The sequence below is a fragment of the Wyeomyia smithii genome, chromosome 1 (assembly GCF_029784165.1).
Source record: "Wyeomyia smithii strain HCP4-BCI-WySm-NY-G18 chromosome 1, ASM2978416v1, whole genome shotgun sequence".
Taxonomy (NCBI): domain Eukaryota; kingdom Metazoa; phylum Arthropoda; class Insecta; order Diptera; family Culicidae; genus Wyeomyia; species Wyeomyia smithii.
In genome coordinates, this window is record NC_073694.1 from 9,570,004 (window position 1) to 9,590,224 (window position 20,221).

The 20,221-nt window shown below is 40.3% G+C and overlaps 1 protein-coding gene across 1 annotated transcript; it reads left to right on the forward strand.

The window, feature by feature from the left end:
• The first annotated feature begins 1,175 nt into the window (after window positions 1-1,175).
• On the forward strand, window positions 1,176-19,190 carry LOC129717594 (protein mab-21-like). The gene is made up of 2 exons (XM_055667608.1): window positions 1,176-1,816; window positions 17,915-19,190. The coding sequence occupies exons 1-2, from the start codon at window positions 1,614-1,616 to the stop codon at window positions 18,807-18,809; spliced, it is 1,098 nt and encodes a 365-aa protein (XP_055523583.1). The 5' UTR covers window positions 1,176-1,613; the 3' UTR covers window positions 18,810-19,190.
• The last annotated feature ends 1,031 nt before the right edge of the window (window positions 19,191-20,221 follow it).

Genomic DNA, 20,221 nt, shown 5'->3' on the forward strand with positions numbered 1-20,221 from the left:
CGACCGTGCTTGGAAAAGCAATCGTATAACGACCAATCAGAGGTCGAATTTTGTGTTTTGACAAGGCTTGACAATTTTCAATAGTACAATAGTTTGAATAATAAAATTGCAATTTCCTGCATTTGGTAGGAATCTTAAAAGATTTTCTAATCGATTGCTGCAAAACCGAAGGGAATCCATCGAAAACTAGCCGATTTATTAACATTTGAAATTGGACATATTTATCACTTTTTTCGGTTTTAGATTTTCATTTCACATCCCTATGTAGCCGAACTTCCTGAGAGAAGTATTCTACTTCAAAAAAAAAACTGTGTTGTCATTTGTCCACGAAAAAGAAATAAGCAATTTGCTACCTACCTCACTCGTTCCATCCTACCATGTATCTACTAAAGTATGCTTTATAGCCCCATAAAGCAAGATATAAGCTGTGAAAATCATACTCATAAATTAATTTCCCCCAACCTCATTTTTTATGGCCATACCACATTCTTCTATACACCAAAACATCGTCGCTTGCAAGCCCAGCAGGCGCTGGTTTCGCTGTGTCAAACGGTTACCAATTTTGGTAGCTCTGAACCCCACCATCATCATCAGCAATAGTAGTACTAGTAGGTCACCTTGGTGATTGTGTGTACTCGCAAACCACGCCTCTTCACAAACACACACAAGCAAGCAGTCCGTTTGTTTTGCGGTCGAGTGACGACACCGGCGCCACCACCCGTCGAGCACTGGGAAATCGATACAGCTAGCACACACATACACAGCCCGGAGCAGCACGTGGTCCTGCCTTGTGGTTGCGAATGTAAAAAAAAAAACAACAAATGTATGCTGCTGGGAAGCAAACGAAGAGTAAATTGTAAGCTATGTTGCTGCTGCAGTCATAAATCAAGTGATTTTATGTTTGTTTTAAGGCGGCCTTCTCCTCCTTCCACTGTTTGCATTTTCGTTCTAGGTTGGAGAGGGGCGTAGGAGGGGACGGACGCGATGTCAGCACGAGTGTGGGTTATTTTACAAGCGCGGGCAAAATGTGCAGCCCCCCTCCGTTTCAATGCGAGAGCGCGAACCTAACCTGCTTCGGTTGGGAGTGAATCGCGTGGATGTCGGTGTGTATGTGTCCCGGTGTACGTGGGCCACACCGCTCGAGAAATGTGCAAGAAAGCGCTCGGACGCATGTGTTCTCTGGTGTGTACTATGGAAGGAGTGTATCTTTCATTTGTTTTTCTCCAACCGTGTCCGAATCATCTTCCGTATCTCGTTGCGGCGGCTACGCTGTTGCGTTCGTTCCGGAGTTTTTCCGTTGGGAAACGGGTTGAAAATTAAGGTTTTTTTTAGCTTGACCCGGTGAAGTGATCGTCCGGTCTCCGGTACCCGGTCCGGTGTGTGCGTGTTTGCGTAGGCGGTAGGCGGAACATGTGCCACAGTTTTCCGGCACTGCCAGGCACGACGACGACGACGACGACGACAGCAGGTTGAGATCTTCCGGCAGGCCACGGTCTCGGTCCAGTCCGGTTACGCGTCGGCTAGACGGTGTGTGCTAAATCGGATTTGTTGTATTTTCGGTTTCGGTCCGGTGACGACGACGGGTGGTGGAGCAGCCGGCGGACGTTGGCAGAATGTTGGTACCACCGGAGATGATTGCAGTCCAATCGAAGACCATTTTCCAAATCAATAAGTACTACGCCGAGAAGGTCCAGATGCGGATGGGAAACATTGCCCGGGTGATTCGGGAAATTTGCAAAATCGTACAGGAGGTACTGCGAGAGGTTGAAGTGCAGGAACCACGCTTCATCTCCAGCCTGGTGGAGTGCAATGGAAGGTGAGGTTGACCGTATTGGTTCTGGGAAGTGGAAACCAGTGCATGATTTGTGTTATAAAGGCAATTATTACTATATGTCTTCCGAGCTCTCAAAATATAAACCTCTAAAACGCAGCAGGCGCAGGAGTGAAAAAAGGAGAATGAAAGCTCTGTCACTGGCATAGTTTTTGTAGTTCTCGTGAAACGTGATTTACAGCGGTTATTTTTCATGCTAGTGTTCAAATCAGCGAGCATTTTCTGAAACAATCGTTACTATTAACAGGCGAAAGTAAATTTAAGTAAAGCTAGGATTTTAGGCCGACTCTCACTAGAGCCAATCTTAGCAGGGTCTTCTTTCCCCGCTAGTGTTTCTAAGTTCCTTTAGCTGTGGTTCTTCCACAAGTTCACCTACGGAAGCATCGTTACGACTTTTACCTCCTCTAAACTATCAAATTCGGTCAATTATGAGTAGAAAATCAGCCAAAACTTTTTGAAGAAAGGGGCAGAAAATAATAGAAACAAATATCCTAACACAGTATAAAAACCTCTTAAAGTTCGTTGAAGTTGAATGAAAGTTTAAGTTCACTCAGGGTTGTATTGTACACCTATTGAATGAATTTTTTCCAAGCGCAACAATAATGCAATGTCCAAAGGTAATCCTTTGGGATTGTCCGTAAAGTCGTGTCGATTTCGCACAAGAAATTTTGCTTCTATGGCAGTTGTTTTTTTCGGTAACAAAATTAGCGGTGCGCTTAAACTTTCTTATTGATAGCAATCAAGAGTTATAAAGTTATAATATTAATTGTTCTCTACTACCTTCTAATTAATAAGGCCTCTCAGCTGCTTTCGAGGTACGATGCTGGCCTAACAAGCCAGTTGTCCTATGTTCGAGTCTTGGCTTGAGAAATACTCTTTTTGTCAGTAGGAGCACAGCGCTAGCCCCGCAATTGTCCTGCACACTTAACAGTTAACTGTGAAGTCTGTGTATAATAAACAGAAGGTGGAGTTCCGAATCGAAATGTAGCATCAAGGCTTTGCTTTACTTACCTTCTAATTTACGATTATCATTATTCTGGGCTAGGTTCGCAAAACAATTCCGAATATATGGGTTCGGAAACAAAAGTATCACGCAAATACGGAAATGTTCTTAGAAAGGATAATCAACGCCTTGGGTGGTATAATCATCGTCTTCAGCAGCTCTTCGATGTTACAAGTTTGCATCAAATTTTTTTTCGAACCTTCTCTGTTTCGATTACTAGACAATTGCTGATATCTGATTTCAGTTCTTCGATTCCTGATTTTTGAGTTGATTTTGAAATCAATTAGTTTCTAATTCAGGATCAGGAGTCAGCAATTTAAAATCAGAACAAAAGGAATGAGATAGCTTAGCTTAGCTTTGGTAGACTGCCCGTAGTTGCACTCCGTGATGGGTCGAGGCGAATCAGATGAATGGTGCTTGGGACAAGCATTACATTCTCATTGTGCAATTTGCATTGGTTAGAATTAAAGAAATGAGATATCAATGATAAACTAGTAATCAGAAACAGCAGTTCGAAAGCAGAAATGTGAAATTAGAAGTCAGAACTTATATTTCAAAATTAGACAATAGAAATTGAAAATCAGAAACCGAAAATTATAGAACAGCATTCCAAAAGCAAACCAAAAATTCTGCAATCCAAAAAAATCCTGAAATTTGCAATTATAAATCGAAAGTCACAAATCAAATATCAAATATCAGAGGTTTCAAAAATCTGAAGTTGTTTTGGAAAACTGCAATCAAAAATTATAAATAGTAAATTAATAATCAGAAACAGAAATCCGAAAGCAGAAACTAGGAGTCAGATATCAGAATCCTGAATTCTAAAATCACAAATCGGATATTACAAATCGGAAATCGAAAATGCGGAAAGAGGAAATCAAAAATCGGACTCGTAACAGAGAATAAACTGGCTATGAAAATTGTTAAAAGAGAATACAGCAAACCTTAAATTATTATTTGGGTATAACAATCTCAAAATAATTAAATTCAACGGTCGCCATCAGTGAGCAACTAAAAAAAAACGAGGAAATAAGGTTAAGTGAGTGTTTTGATATTTCATCGGGGCGAAACCAAAGAAGGGAAACTATTTGGAATGGAGGGTTCGAAATACTGCATAACAGCGCGTTCACTAGCGAAAATTATCAACATCAATTAAGATTTCATCAGAACAAATGAAACAAATTGGTGAACAAAATTAAAAAATAATCAAAATTAAATTTAAGGATTAAACCCCTTTCGAAAATAATTTGAAATCAAAACTAATAAGTTAAAAAAAAACATAATTATTTTTTTCTGAAGTTTTATAACAAACCAACATTTTTTGCCTTTTTTGGGATCATTTCCCGCCTTATTATTGTTGAGCCGATTGTTGAAATGGACGACTTTGAGCCACCACTTCGAATTTTCAAAAGCGCAAGACTTGTAAATAGGTAATGCGGTCCCTGTGAAAACGCTAATTTTTTCTTGCCGTATCAAGAATTTTCCTCCATTTCACTCGATCCTGAGTTACTGGTTGTCAATTCCCTAAACGTCTCAACCCTCGTGCGCCCCCCCAGTTTTTGGTTCCCGGGGGGGTTCTAGAAGAAAACAAATTTTACCGCAATGACGTCCGGCTTCCTCGCGATTGTCGTCCTGCGAATGGCGAAGTAGGCCCGAGTTCCAGTAGGGTTTGCGAAATTCCGGAAACCGGGAATAGGAAAAAAATCGTTTGCGAATATAAAATTTGAATTTAAGTTTATTAATAAAAGGTAACGAAAAATCTTTTTCATGTTGTTATCAATTCGCTTGAAAAACGGTTTAGAAAAAACATAACATCTTCTAGTTCACATTAGAATTTTGTCTTGGTTTTTGTTGCAAATACTTGCAGAAAAGGAAGTGAGATTTAGCGTCTTTAAGTCTCCAAAAATTGTTTCAGACTCACAAAATTACACTTATTTTGTGTTATTGAAATATTTGTTTCAAGTCGAATTGATTCACGTGTTTAAAAAATCATTTTTTCAACATTGATCATAGATAAAATTCATTGCTAACTTGACAATTCTATTATGAAGTTCCAATCATAAAAAAGAAATGGAATCCTTCCATCAAAAGTTACACGAAAAATGACTTGTAAATTGGGTTTAACTATTCAAGAAGTCTTTACTCAATCGAATACATATCAGTCTCACTTCTCCTGAAAATTCCAAGGACTAGTCCGCGTTGGGAAGAATAGTTTGTGCTGTAGTTTGTTCATACCAACATTTTAGTGTGATCCAAGAATTTCAAAGATTTTTTTAAATTCAAGTAAATATGTGCTTAGTAGAAAAAACAGTCACGAAGAACGACACTATTTGCTTCGTAAAATACAGCATATCAATTCCGGTAAAAAATATTTCACGGAAAATCGTTCCCGGGATTGCAAACCCGGATTTCTAGCTTAAATGCGTTGTTGGATTTTCCTACAAGTATGCGAACTCAACAACCAAAATTTTACTCCCGTCCGTGATCACCGTCCATGGGTCGGGAGGCGAATGGTGATTGCATTTAGGCCTCTCTCTTTCATATACTTGGTATTCTACGCATTGATTTCTAGTCCAACTCTCCTAGCCTCCACTTTAAGCCTGGCGTAGACGAGTTTCTCGGAATACCATCGAGGCCGTCTACGAAGCCTATGAGTTGACTACCTTTACTGATCATGCCCGCTCGTCGGATTACACCCTCAAGAGCAACGCTTAACAATGTGCAGGAGGAATCTCGATCGACTGTATCATACGCTGCCTTGAAGTAACGTGATGTGTGGTTCATTTTTCCGGTAGTCTCTCTCCCTCTCAAATACTGGAAATTGCCGTTACAAGTGCCTCTTTACCATGTTCGTAGAGTTCACCTAGCAGTCTGTCCTTGCCTGCGGCCTTATCGTTCTTTAGTGATTCAATTTCTTGTTTGCTGATATCGGGAACTAAGATACTGTCATCGTTTGTAGGCACTCTAAGATTAACTCGCCTTCCTCTTACTTCCGTTGATCCGCTGCTTTCACTTACCGTTCACCTCGCGCTCTTTTGTGAGTTCTCTTGTCCTTACACACCAACACCTACTTACGGTACGGGTTCTATTTCTCTGTCTTATGCTGGCTTTCCTCTTTCCTTTTTTTTGGCACAGATCTGCTATTACTAACGTTTGCGGTAAAAAATGGCCTTTTTTCAGCTAGTGATGAAAAAAAAAACTAAGACAGATAATTGAGTTGGATAAATTTCCCATTGATGGTAATTTCGTCCGCCATGGCGAATGTTCCGGTTAACTGCCGGAAGGCCGCTCGCAAGGGCGTAGTTTTTTTTTTTTGCAGATAAGAAAATACTTATCTGCAAAAAAAATCTACACCCTTGCGAGCGGCCTTCCGGCAGTTAACCGGAACATTCGCCATGGCGGACGAAAACATGCGTGTAGCCATGTTTTTAAGCTCTTTCTTTGTTTTTTTTATTAATTCTTCCTCCGTTTTCGCGACAAAATTGCTGGAATAGATCTTGGGCTTTAAGAGCTAGTTCGCGAGAGCCGCAACCGCCTTTCTGAGGGACGTTGTTTTGATGTTCTCCGATTGGGCTGAAATTTTCAGCGTTTGTTTGTTTATTCAAGGTAGGAAGTTTTGCAAAATTTCAATTTTTTTCATTGAGGTTAAGTGGGGTAAAACGGCCATTGAAAATGCTATGTCCAAAAACGTCCAAACACTAAAAAGTGCAATAACTCCTGCTAGACTTGATGGAGTTTTGTGAAAATTTGTGGTATTATTCTACACTAAGAGTACTTCAAAACGCATGGTCACAATATATGGCAATGAGGTAAATTGACGAAAAAACGCATTTTTCTTTTAAAAATTGTCAATTTTCAGGGTCATCCTACTCTTCTCAACATCGCTAGAAAAAATATCTAAATATGGCGTTTTGTAGAGCAACTCAAGAGCTTTGATGTCATGTATAAGCTAAGTGTGCCAAATGGGGTAAAATGGCCCTAGAAGGATTTTTTCAAAAAACCGTCATAATCACTAAAATCACTATAGTTTATGCTAGACTTGATAGATTTTATTGAAAATTTGGATTATCACTGTACCTTACCAGGACTACCTACTTTACCAGAAGGTACGCAATTTGGGGTTAAACGTTCCTCGAAGATTTTTTTTTCGAAAAAAGCCGTCAAAATTATAAAAACTGCAAGAACTTGGGTTAGACTTGATAGATTTACTGAGAATTTAGATTATTACTTCAAGTTAATACGAACTTGAGGGCAAGATGACAAAAGTGACAAATAGATTTACATAACGAAAAAAAAAAGTTTCTTGAAAAATACTTGGCGATTTTCGGGGGGCTATTTTCTCTACAGAAAAGGTCCAGAACCCGAAGTTAGCATTTCATAAAAAGACTACAGAGCTTTTATTTGACATAATATCCAGATGCATCTTTTGGAAATCGACTAAAAAGGACTAAAGTTTTCCTTGACTTCAAAAAAAGCATCAAACAAGGTGAAAGATATTATCGATATGACGGTTGCGAACTTTATTTCAAATAAAGTCTCCGAAACTGTCGGTTTAAGAAACAAAAAATCGTTTTTGCTTCTATACACGGACTGATTAAGCCGATGAATCTACAAAGTTGAAGAACATCATGAGTATAAATTGTAAAGCATTAGTGTTCGAATTCGTGATTTTTTTAAATAATTGTTCATTTTCATTGATACAACAGCAACCAGAGTAATATGATTTTTTGGCCAACACTCTGGAATCATCTTGCCCTTAAGTTCATATCAGGGGCCATCCACATACCACATGGACAGCCTGGGGGGGGGGGGGGGGAGGGGGTTGTGTAATGTCCACGGTTGTAATGTCCAAAAAAAAGAATTTATATGGGCATTTGTCCACGGCGTGGGGGGGTAAAAATCGTCAAAAACCTGTCCACGTGGTATGTGGATGGCCCCTTAGTCATCTCGCCGTGAAGTTCGTATTAACTTAGAGTAATAATCTACATTTTCAGTAAATCTATCAAGTCTAACCCAAAATCTTGCAGTTTTGGTGATTTTGACGGCTTTTTTCGAAAAAAAAAACTTCAAGGAACGTTTTATCCCAAATTGCGTATCTTCTGGTAAAGTAGGTAGTTCTGGTAAGGTACAGTGATAATCCAAATTTTCAATAAAATCTATTAAGTCTAGCAGGAACTATAGTGATTTTATTGATTTTGACGGTTTTTTGAAAAAAAAAAACCTTCTAGGGCCGTTTTACCCCATTTGGCAAACTTGGCTTATACATGACATTAAAGCTCTTAAGTTGCTCTACAAAACGCCATATTCAGATATTTTTTCTAGCGATGTTGAGAAGAGTAGGATGACCCTGAAAATTGACAATTTTAAAAAAAAAAATGCGTTTTTTTCGTCAATTTACCTCATTGCCATATATTGAGACCAAACGTTTTGAAGTACTCTTAGTGTAGAATAATACCACAATTTTTCAGGAAAATCCATCAAGTCTAGCAGGAGCTATTGCACTTTTTAGTATTTGGACGTTTTTGGACATATCATTTCCAAGAGCCGTTTTACCCCACTTAACCTCAATGAAAAAAATTGAAATTTTGCAAAACATCCTACTTTGAATAGACAAACAAACGCTGAAAATTTCAGCCCAATCGGAGAACATCAAAACAACATGCGGTTGCGCCTCTCGCGAACTGGCTCTTAAGGTTGTCCAGAAATTCTCGATGGGACGCAGCTGAAAGACGTTGGGCGGATTCGTCTACATCGGTACCACATCGATTTTCAGCCGCTCCATCTCCTCCAACGATCGCTTCGAGTTGTGGGACGACGCCAAATCTGGCCAGAACACCGTGTCTTCGCCCTATTCTTTGATGAACGACGCAACTTCTGGCAGGCACCTCGTACTATCAATTCCCCCGTTCACGGCCAGCCCAGAGCGAAAGAAGAGCGGTTTTGACACCCGCTTCTCGCTGATTGTCAGCCACAGCAGCACCTTCTTTGGGCACTTGGTGTGTGAAATAAATTTCACCTCGGAGCTCACTTCCTTCATGGGGAAGGTTAAATATCGGAGTGCCCTGCTATTCGTTGCCATCCAGGGTGAGATAGAGTTGTCGTCCATCACCACTGCCACGTCGCGATTCGCCGGGAACATCGCTGGGGACTTGGCCATCTTTTTCAACCGCTGTCGCTGCGTCATTGCCTGCAGCTCCGAGACCAGTGGACGGGACTGCCGCTACCGCACGCACCAACCTCTCGACCAAGTGCACGCAGCGATTTAGCCACTTTTCCCTCGGTCTCCCTCTCTTCAGCATCCTTTGAAGCTTCTAGTCGCTCAGGGTCGTTGACCACCCGGAACCGGGCTTTCTTTCGATGCTCTGATCGTTGTCCAATAGTGTCAAGATGTTGTAGATGCCGGAACGGGCATACCGGGCGTCCACAAAGTGCCGCACGATGTCCGTTTTTGACGGTACCCCGCCCCGTTTTTTGAACGCGCTCACTTTTGAACGGAATAGCTTCACTTTTTTCGCCATCACAGTTAGAGTTTGACTGATAGAGCTGTTAATTTTTTTGCTAACTCATGGGTTACTATGATTGATGATGCATGAGTAGTTTCGTCAGTGCGCGTAAAGATAAACCCATGAAAAATCGGCAATTTTTGTCCATTTTTTTACCGCAAACGTTAGCAGGAATATATATGATGAATTTTTACAAATCATAAATTTCAACTGTATGTATTTTCATCTGTTTTCGATGCATTGAAGATAATCAAAAGTAGCCAAATCAGTTTCTGTTAATACCAAAAAATACTGAAAATGTTAAATTATTCCGAAATAATTGACATAAACCGAAAGCACTGCAGTGGTTACTTATGTTACCAATTTTGCATGTAAACAACTACAGTGGACGTTCATTTATGGAAGTGTGATGAATATAGTGGTGTCATGAGATGAATAATTTAGCAGTGATTCAAGTTTTGAAATGAATATGGAAGCGTTGTGAAAATGGGTTTGTTCTGAAAAATTCAGGATAACTAGCTAAGTTTACTGAATATCCAATGCTGGGCGATTCCATAAGAGCATGTAAGCGTATTTAGTTTGTTTGTTCAATGATTTCGTGAAAATTTGGTGTTTAATCCGTGCATTCTTCGTGAATACCTACTTAATGAGATGAATAATGGAACAAATACCCTATATTCGTTTTTTCTTATTAAGTTTTTCTGGAGTTTCATAACAATTTTGTTGCCTTATTGAGGGTTAAACTGGAAACATCATGGACGCCACTACGAGGGTGGAGAGGGTTCTCTTGTTTCTGCGGGCTCTGGAAGAGAGCAGATGTCGTCCGGTATCCCCACGGCTTCCGTCCTCTGAAGGGCAAAGTAGGCCCGACTTTCAGCTTGAATGTGTCGTTGGATCTTTCTATTTGTGTTATTGTTGGTGGTTACCAGGGATCCTAAGTACACGAATTCATCTACTAAAATCGATTTCGATCATCGTCCGTTGCGAATGTTAGTTGTTCGTAAGTTTCTTATTTTGATTTCTAGTCCAACAACTTCCAGCCTCCACTTTTAGTCTAGTATAAATTGCCTCTACCCTCGTAAAGTTTCTTGCAATAACGTTGAAGTCATCTGGTGAACCTGTGAGTTTATTACCTTCGCTGGAAATCTCGTTTCGATGCCCGCTCATCGGATTATGCCCTTGAGAGCAACGAATCATTTTACTAAAGAAAACAACGGATGATAACTAAAAATTTGGAATTTTTTTGAGGCTCTCCACAACACACGCGCTCAGAGAGGAATGAGAGTATGTATATATAAACTCTCCATCTCTCTTCTACAAGCCAGTATTTTTTGTTTTGTCTATGAATGCTCCAGTTCTGCTCAAAATGACATCGAAACAGGAGCATTACTCAAGCGCATTGTACAGTTCGCTATGAACTACACAACCATTTTGACAAGAAGTTCACCGTGAACCATTTTGAAAGCAAAAATCTTCCGATTTCGACTGTGTATAATTTTCTGCAAACCTTATAGTTAATCCACCAGGAAGGTAGTGGAAGACCGGCCAGAGTAGAGGACAGAAAAGGACTTTTTCCTTCTTGTCTAAATCATGGTTCAAGCGTAATGGTTTGGTTATCATTTTTCGTTCATATTGAATGTATCTTTATGAGAAATAGAACAATTTATTACCTTTTTGCTGTCACAATAGTAAAAAAATTCAAATTTTTAGTTGTCACCCGTTAAACGGCGGAACAGGATCTGTGAGAGAACTTTGTAGGCGGTATTGATCGCTGTGTTGTGTTGGCGGTATTGATTGCTGTGTTGTAACCGATCGCCGTTCTTATAGATGCAACTCCTTCTATCCATTCTTCTGGTAGTCTCTCTTCCTCGTAGGTCTTGTAAATCATTCCTCTTCACTGTACCTCTTCGCCATGTTCAAAGAGTTCGGTCAGCAGTCTGTTCTTTCCTGCGACTCTATTGTTTTTAATGACTTTAGAGTTCGTTTGTAGGTACTCCAAGATAAACTCTCTTCCGCCTTCTCCGTTGCTCCACTTGCTCATCGAAGACCTGCTTCCACCTGTCGACCACCTCGCACTTGTTACTGATCGGCCTTTTCTCCACGTTTCTAAGAATTATTAGTAGGGGTCACCCTAATCACTAATCACTCCGGGTTGCTTTATTTTGCCCGGCAGACCCTATTTTACAGGGCGGCGTTCACCTTCATCGGATTTCGGACTTTTGCTAGAACAATAAAAGAAAAACAATCAAATTGAGCAAAACAAAAATTCATCCGTTTATTCCGGTTCCACTAGCTGTCAGTAGCGGTGAAGGTCGCCGATGGTGGCCGTCCGGAGCTGCTTTCTGCTGCTCCTGCAGCTCGAAGTATCCTCCGATCGCTTCTGCTGCAATGGTCCTCGGCAGGTCGGTGTTTTCCTGCTCCTTGGCACTTAGCCGGAGGTGGCCAATACCACAGCCTACCCTATCCGGCGAGCAAAACACCTGTAGCACTCGCACTCACGGGCCAGCTGAACAACCTTCGCTGGTCTTACAGGTATCCGCGAAACAACCTTCGCAAAACACAGAGGACACAAATGAGATCGAGGCTAAACTGATCATCCCACGATGGCTGCCGACCACACCGCCGAGACTGAATCCAGCACCACTTTATCACAGCTAGAGGAAATTCACAAACATGACATGAAAATTATCCTATTTAACTAACGCGACAATATTGTTCATAAACGAAAAAACGAACGATTTTGAACGAAAATCAGCACGAGTGGCGAGAGTTGTCATGTTGGGTACACGCTCCTACAGCAGTACCCAAATTAGGGTTATTTTTACATTAAACGCTCTTGCAGCGTTACACAAATTTAGGTAAATTTTCCACTCGATGTTGAAATTGTAACCGCACAGGTTACAAAATATCTAGATTCAGTGTGTAGCTTTTAATGGATAGGTTAACCTTCTCATAAAACTGGTTTCGTAAGCTTAAGAGCGTTCGCGAAAACAGTTCTACTGTAACAATGAGGATAGTGTGCCCTACAAAAATTTGTAAGTTTTATTTTAAATTATAACAATATTACTTGAATGAAAAACATTTAACCGTGGGCTACAATCGGAGCGGGTTAAAAGAAATTTGATGTATATGACATCCGAAATGGAGAAAGGAGGATTTTTTTCCAAATTTTTGAAACTAATAATACATGCCCCCGAAAAATGTTTGGATGGGTTTTCAGTGTTAATCGGAATTCGGAATATGCCGGTCGTCCAAAAGGGCTCTTACGATTGAAATTAATGATTGATTTTTTATAAAGAATTGGTATATAGAAAGCTTTAATCCCCTGTGCTAAATTCATGTAACACTTAATTCTACGAATGCTCCAGGAGTCATTTACTGGCACCAGCCACGACAGCAAACGTAAACGTACATTTCATGTTGTGCGTGAGTTTAAATGCTTTAGTTACGTTTTTGAGTTATACATATATTCACGTATTTGTATAAGTATGCTACACCTTTCCCTCTTTCGGAAGAGTGGTGTAACCATTTTTTTATGTATTGTTCCACGAATCTTACATTCAAATTATATGATTTTTCAGACAAGGGGGCTTGTGGCCAAGCCTTGTGTTGGGGGTACTAAAATGAAACAAAACCATTTTTGATTTATTAAAAACCTTTTTTTGTCTTTGAAAGCCCAACAAAAAATAGTCAGAGATTTTTTCAATATTTTTACGAGTTTTTTTTTTGCTGAAAACTTAGCAATTATATAATCAACATTTAGTTCCTTCAATATCTCGTACTCGGAACTTAACAATGCCAAATTTGACAGCCTTCATTCATAGTCGTACCCAACCTAGTTTAACCAGTTTTGTCCTCGAAATTTTTTTTTACCAGTTGTGCACGGAAACATCAGACTCAAATTAATACGCAATGCAGTTTACAGAGCATTTACGAAAACATTTTGCATGTTGTTTAAAATAAAATGTCATTCTGAGGAAACATTCTCTGGACTCTAACATCGATGATCAGACAACTCTTATTTTCGCAGGGGCAAAACAGGACTTTAAGTATGGGTTTATTCTCAGGCTTTTTCCCACAAATTTCGCTTAATTCGCGGCTTAATAACCACTGTTCTAAAGCTTTGATAATATCATAGACTATAGCATGTTATACGCTGTTAGAGTGATAGCTTTCAGGGGGATATGATAAGGTCGATAAGAAAGGCAGTAGGTTACTAAGTCTGAAGGAGAAGACAAAAAGCACTATAGCACGAAGCAGGTTACTCCTCAATAAGTAGCACTGCAAAAGGGTAAAAAACAAAATGTGCGAACAGCAAATACGTCCGGACGATGTCACAAAAGATCGCAGTGGGGTACAAAAAAAAAAATCACAGGAGGGTTGTTTGCAAAGCCACGACCGCAAGGTTGAAGTAGAATACTTTTACACAGCTCTACTTACGGCTGTACATTAACCAACGGCCGGGCGAATCGGTTTGCGTCGCTTTTCGCGTTTAGCCTGGCAGAGGCCTAATGCGCACGGCCAACACAATAGAAAGGTGTTTTCACATTGAAAATTAGACACGGCTTTACTGGAGTAAAGTACTTAAAACTATTAACTCTTCAAATTAAGCGTTTTATTTGTCCTCAAAAGAACAATTGTTCAATTTCATATCGGATATAATGCAATCGCAGCTCTGTAATATTACCGACAGTAATATTTTTCTGAACAAAATGATCCAACTTTTCCATTAGAGGAAGTGCCGGCTGATGTACGGCGAAAATCTCGCCCGGTCGCTCGCGTTGGCGTTCATCCTGGCAGAGGCCTGAGACATGGTGACCAACAACAGGGCAAGTGATTTGTTTAATTTGAAGGCAGCCACAGGCGCAACCCGCTGCTATCCTCTGTTACTGCTGAGTGCTGATATTTGCTGCTTCTGATGTCAACGTGTACGGTCCATCCAGCTCACCATCCGATTGATGAATGTAGCTAGTTTTCCCAGAAACACTCTTTTATAGCCGAGGGGTGCTACGAAATAGACAAGCTGATTCATGCTGATTGATTGAATCGACTTCATATTAGCTCTGCACAGTCGAACTAACTGCTTTTGTGAATGCGTTTTAACAGGGCAGTTTGTTATTCAAAGTCGGTTATGCTGATCACAGCCTTTGCGCTGCCCCAACAGTGGGGGGTTAACTCAATAAAGTAAAAATTATACAACTACAACAGAATTTGATTGCATCCCGCACAGAATGTCCGCTTGTGTTGATGCCAGAAAATTATTAACCTTCAATTATTTGTTTATTTGCCTTGAAAAAGGCATTTTGCGGTTCAAAATCGGTTGCTAATCGCAACCTTTGAGCTGCCCTAACAGTGGGGGAATTAAGATACACGGACAACATGCTCTGTGGAAGCTATTTCACATTCAGTAACTTAGACGGGTGCGACAGATTTAAACTGCTAGGATCCAACACAGAATGCTTGCTTGCGTCGTCAAAAACAACTTTCAATGACTTGTTTATTTGCCTTGAAAAAGGCATTTTTATTTCAAAATTGGATTTCCTGATGTCAATCTTCATGCTGCCATGGCGACACACGCTGAGAAGAACCGCGCTGCTCCTGAGACGTGGTGACTAACCACAGGGCTAGTGCTGCTGCTAAGGAAGGACGATTGCTGTTGCCGCTGTATAGAACTATTGTGAGCGGCTTCGGCTAAAACAGGCTCTTATATAGGCCAAATAGCATGTTTTCAATTGCAAGGTATATGATTCTGTCGACCGTGCTTGGGAAGCAATCATATAACGACCAATCAGAGGTCGAATTTTTAGTTTTGACAAGGCTTGACTATTTTTAATAGTACAATAGTGTGAATAGTAAAATTACAATTATCTTCTTTTGGGAAGAATCTTAGAAGATTTTCCAATCTATTGCTACAAGAACGCAGGAAATCCATCGAATACTAACCGATTTATTAGCATTTGAAATTGGACATATTTTTCACTTTTTTCGGTTTTAAATTTTCATTTCACATCCCTATGTAGCCGAACTTCCTGAGAGAAGTATTCTACTTCAAAAGTCTGAATGTTAGGATACATAAAAAATCTCAAAAAAATCATAAAAATCTCAGTGAAAATGTAAAAAAAAGACAAACTCAATACTAAATAATGTCTAGAGTGGTTAGAAATGGCAAAAATGCTGAGACATTTTGATGCTGTTCTCCTATGTAATTTTTCAAATGTTAAAGATATTTTTTTGTCGTCATCACCTCAAACCAGAGCTGCGGAAAGTCACTGGTGCTTATTACGGGAGTCACTTCACGGTGAAGTATATTTCACTCTCACGCTCACTTCAATTTTTTAGACCTATTCCCGATTCCACCTCAAGTGAGGTGACAAAAATCACCTCCGTGGGGTGAGATTGCCAGTGAAGTGAAATTGAGAATAGGACAAGTGAAAAGAGATTGTTTCCCAGAAAGTCGTTTTTTCCGTTTTTTTTAGATAACACCAGATCTTGACGTGTTCTGCATTTCTAAAACATTCGGCATCAAAAAAATGTTTTTTTCGGTATCGAAAATTTCCTAAACTAGTTTGCATTTTTTTCATCGGGCAAAACAAAAAGAAAATTCGACCGCTTTAGGGCACGGATCAAATTCTGATTCGTTTCGTTGCTGAAGAATAAATCCAATATTTACAATTAGATCACAAATCAATTAACTTTAAGACTTATGGCATCTTCGTGGAATCATTTCACCGTTCAAAATGGTCGTGAAATAATTTCACGCGAAAAGTCGCTTTTTCCGTTCTCACTTCACTGATATGACACCCATAATAACCCAGATTCCGCGGCAGATTTCACTTAGCGACGTTTTTCCCACTTAGGTGAGTCCCGTAATAGGATTTTGTTCACTTCACTCTGATTTCACCGTGGAGTGACTCCCGTAATAAGCACCACTATCATAGTACTGACATTACGCCAAAATGATGCAACACCAGAATCAGCCAACTACGATGCATGGTTCATTACAAAAGAGTTTGCGATGTTATAATGATTCTCTTAGCGTCAACTCTCACTCTCATTTTTTTCTTGCTATCTTTCTCGATCATTCGGGTATGGCTGTACTGAGATTGAACCAGCAGAAATATCAACTTCATTTTGACAGCATGATGTTATGAGGATAGCAAACATAAAATCAATGATTTTTCTTCAATTGATATGTATGATATTGATATATGGTCGGCGTGCGATCAGACCGAACTAAGCGCCGTTTTCTCAGATTGAGTTATTGGCCACCAGTGGATGTGAGAAGTAATAATCTATCTATTATGAAGTAACGAAATCGTTTGAGTATTTGATAATCATATTATAACAAAAATTCTCTGTAATAGCTTGTACACAGCAATTGCGGCGGTAAATGTTTCTCGTCGCTTGATTTGGTTTGGCTGCACGCCGTTTAAAAACATTGTCAATAAACAACTATTACTTCGTTTTGTAACTGAGCGGATTTTAGTTTGGTACATTTTGAATCTGTATGATCATTCATTTTTATTCTCAGTAGAGAATATGCTTCTTCATAACACCAATTGTAATAAAAAGAATTCTATAAATATTTTTCAAATGATCTCATATCTGAAAAATAATATTGCATTTTTGTTTGTTTTTTGACAGCATGAGTTTATTAATTTGATTCTTGAATATTGTGCTTGTTGTAGATTAAACTAAAGACAGTGTTAGTTCGCGACAAAAAATGAATCGCGGGTGGCAAAACAGAAAACTTTTAAATATGTATGGGTATGTATATTTATATACAGATCCTGTTAAATTTTGGCACGGTTCAACTTTGAAACTGTTCAATTTCGGTTCGGAACGGTTTTGCTTTTCTCCTAGTTTTCATTCATATTTTCTTTTAACGAAGAGGATGGCGGGAGTTAATTGACTAGTTTCGGATATATGGCCGGAATATGTTTCAGTAAAATGGTAACGATGATCAGAGCAGTGCTTAGAAGTGCTTTAAATCCTACCATGCCTCTCATTGAAAAATGTAAAAATGCGGACCTGTTCCGGTTGTGTTCCGAATACTCGGGGTTGTTGTGCCAGCCCATCAAGCGACACCTATAACCACTGGTTTGAAATTATAAACATATCTTGAGTTGGGATCGTCACGGACCGCGAAGCAGATCAAATTTAAAAAATCCTGATAGCAACAAACTTCAAGCTGGCACTGACATAAAATCACATTGATTTGCATTGCAGTGATATTTCCGAGTGAACTCTATATATTCACGACGATTGACAATGAGAACCCGAAAATGACAACAAAAGAGACAAGATATTGAATCACTTGTCGGATCTCCACGCTTACTGTGATGGTTGCTGGCTATTCATGAGAGGAAGAAACGAGTGCGATGATATTTTCTCTCTCGTCATAGTCAGCATGTTGCTTGGATTGATCGCAGCTTTGCCTCAAACATAAACAAACCGTTTGCGTTGGTTCGTCCTTAACTCAATTTTTACGTTGAATTATCAGCAATAATCAATTCTTATCACAGACAAAGGAAAAAACATAACCTAGATTTTTATCTGATTTTTTTTATCTTACAGATTCGAAGGACTCGGGGTCATCTCGCCCTCCTTCTTCGAGGTGGTGCTCTACCTGAACCAGATGGGTGTATTTAACTTTGTAGACGACGGTTCCCTACCGGGAGCGGCCGTCCTGAAGCTAAGCGACGGCCGCAAGCGGTCCATGTCACTGTGGGTGGAGTTCATAACCGCATCCGGGTACCTTTCGGCACGCAAAATCCGCTCCCGATTTCACACTCTAGTCGCCCAAGCAGTTGAAAAGTGTCCCTACCGGGACATGGTAAAACTAGTACCGGACACCACCGAAGTTAAGCTGAAGATTCGCGAGCGCTACATCGTACAGATAACACCGGCCTTCAAGTGTACCGGCATCTGGCCCCGCTCGGCAGCCCACTGGCCGATTCCGCACATTCCGTGGCCCCACCCGGCACTGGTCGCAGAGGTGAAATCCGAAGGCTTCGACCTGCTGTCCAAAGAGAGCGTAATCCTGCAGGGTAAGAACGCCAACATCGAAGGAGATGCGTGGATTCTGCATTTCACCGAAGCGGAGAATCGGCTGCTCCAGGGAGGCTACCGAAAGCGCTGTTTGAGTATTCTGAAAACGCTTTGCGATCGACATCTGGATCTGCCGGGGGCACCGATTTCCTACTACCACCTGAAGACGCTGCTGCTGTACGAATGCGAGAAACACCCGCGGGAAGCCGAATGGGATGCGAACTGTATTGGCGATCGGTTGAATGGAATCTTTTTGCAGTTGATTTCCTGTCTGCAGAATCGACGCTGTCCGCACTATTTTCTGCCGAGTTTGGATTTGTTTAAGGGCAAATCACCGACGGCATTGGATAATGCATCGAAACACGTTTGGAAGCTCTGTCGGGACATTTTGACTAGCAGCAAGGCGTTCGATCGACTGTAGGAAGCGAAGGATCATATCTCGAAAGTAACAAATGTATACGAACGGAAGTAGAGGAAATTTTATTAGCTAATGTTTAAGTGTTATTTGTGGGGCAATTAATTTTCTCGAAAAAATCTAGTGATAGTGCAAAGGTGTAATGAGTTAAACTTATGACTAATTTGCAGTAAAGAAAGTGCACATAAACGCGTCAAAGTACCAACAGCAGCAGTTTTGTGTGTGTTGGTGTCAGCACAAAAGGGTGACATTTTGATGCGTTGTTTTTATGTTTCGTTTGACAGATTATATCGAATAACTTTATTTATATGTTTACAACTTATTATGCGAAATGTAAGGCGCTTATTCAAAGCAAATGTGTAATAAAGTAGATGTAGCGAAACAATACATGAATGTTTTATTTTGTTCCAAGTCCCAATCCATGTTTAATCAAAAGTCAATCCAATTCCAATTTATACTCGAGAACTGTTAAATTGCCACTTGCAGCCTAGGAAACGAAACCAATTCCGGGAACTGTTCCCTATGTGGTCTGTCCCGTCAAGGCGCGTGAGAGGTGCGTGCAAGATGCGATGGACGTGGAACGGAGCCAGGGCGGGAGCAGTTCGCGCATAAATATAAATTAATGATGTGAAACACGAGAATGGAGCAGCAGAACGAATATAAAAATCAATAACGATGTGGACAGGTCAAGCCAGGAACCCTGAAAAGTTAGAAAGGAGAGGGGAACGAAGAAATCTTATCTCGTCTCGACGGTCGTCCACATTAATACCTGCGCGCTCCTGCTTGGATTTCTCGGTGGAAGAGGAGGAGAAACAGAGGAGCGTGAACAAGAAGGACGGACGGACGGAAAGGTGGTCTCGCGATCTCGCGCGACTGGCCCAAAACAAAGATGATAATTTTCTAATTTATTGGCAGTATAAATTTAATGTTATTATAAACATACAATGGGAAAATGAATATTGAAATAGACACGAAGCATGAATTAATTATCGCTCGATCCCGCTGGGATGGGGCCAGCCAGTCAGTCAGGCAGCTGGGAAAGTCCCGGGCTCAATTCTGGGCCGCCGGGAAGAAAGCGGATTCTGGGTGCGATGCTGGTGCTACCAATTTCGGATGCAAATGATAGTCGATCGATTTTATGATAATATTTCACCATAACGAAGCGGTTTGTTTTGGCAAAAAAAAAAAACTTCGAAAGGCAGGTGAAAATTAGATTAAACGAAACTATCCGTCGTCGTTGTCGTTGTCTTATCCGGGGATCAGCCATGTTTCAGTTTAATTTAATTATTTTTTATGCCTACTTTTCGTGACACTGAACGCATATGGCGAAACGTTTTGACAGCAGCGAAAGAAGTGACAGTTATCAGAACGTCTTTATTCATTCAGCAGCGCAATTTTGGCACATTCCGCAACACCAC

What these genes read in the sequence shown, in the direction of transcription:
- LOC129717594 (XM_055667608.1), top strand. Translation starts at nt 1,614, where the DNA reads ATGTTGGTACCACCGGAGATGATTGCAGTCCAATCGAAGACCATTTTC. An exon ending in CTGGTGGAGTGCAATGGAAG is followed by an intron (nt 1,817 to 17,914) that starts GTGAGGTTGACC and finishes TTTATCTTACAG; the next exon opens with ATTCGAAGGACTCGGGGTCA.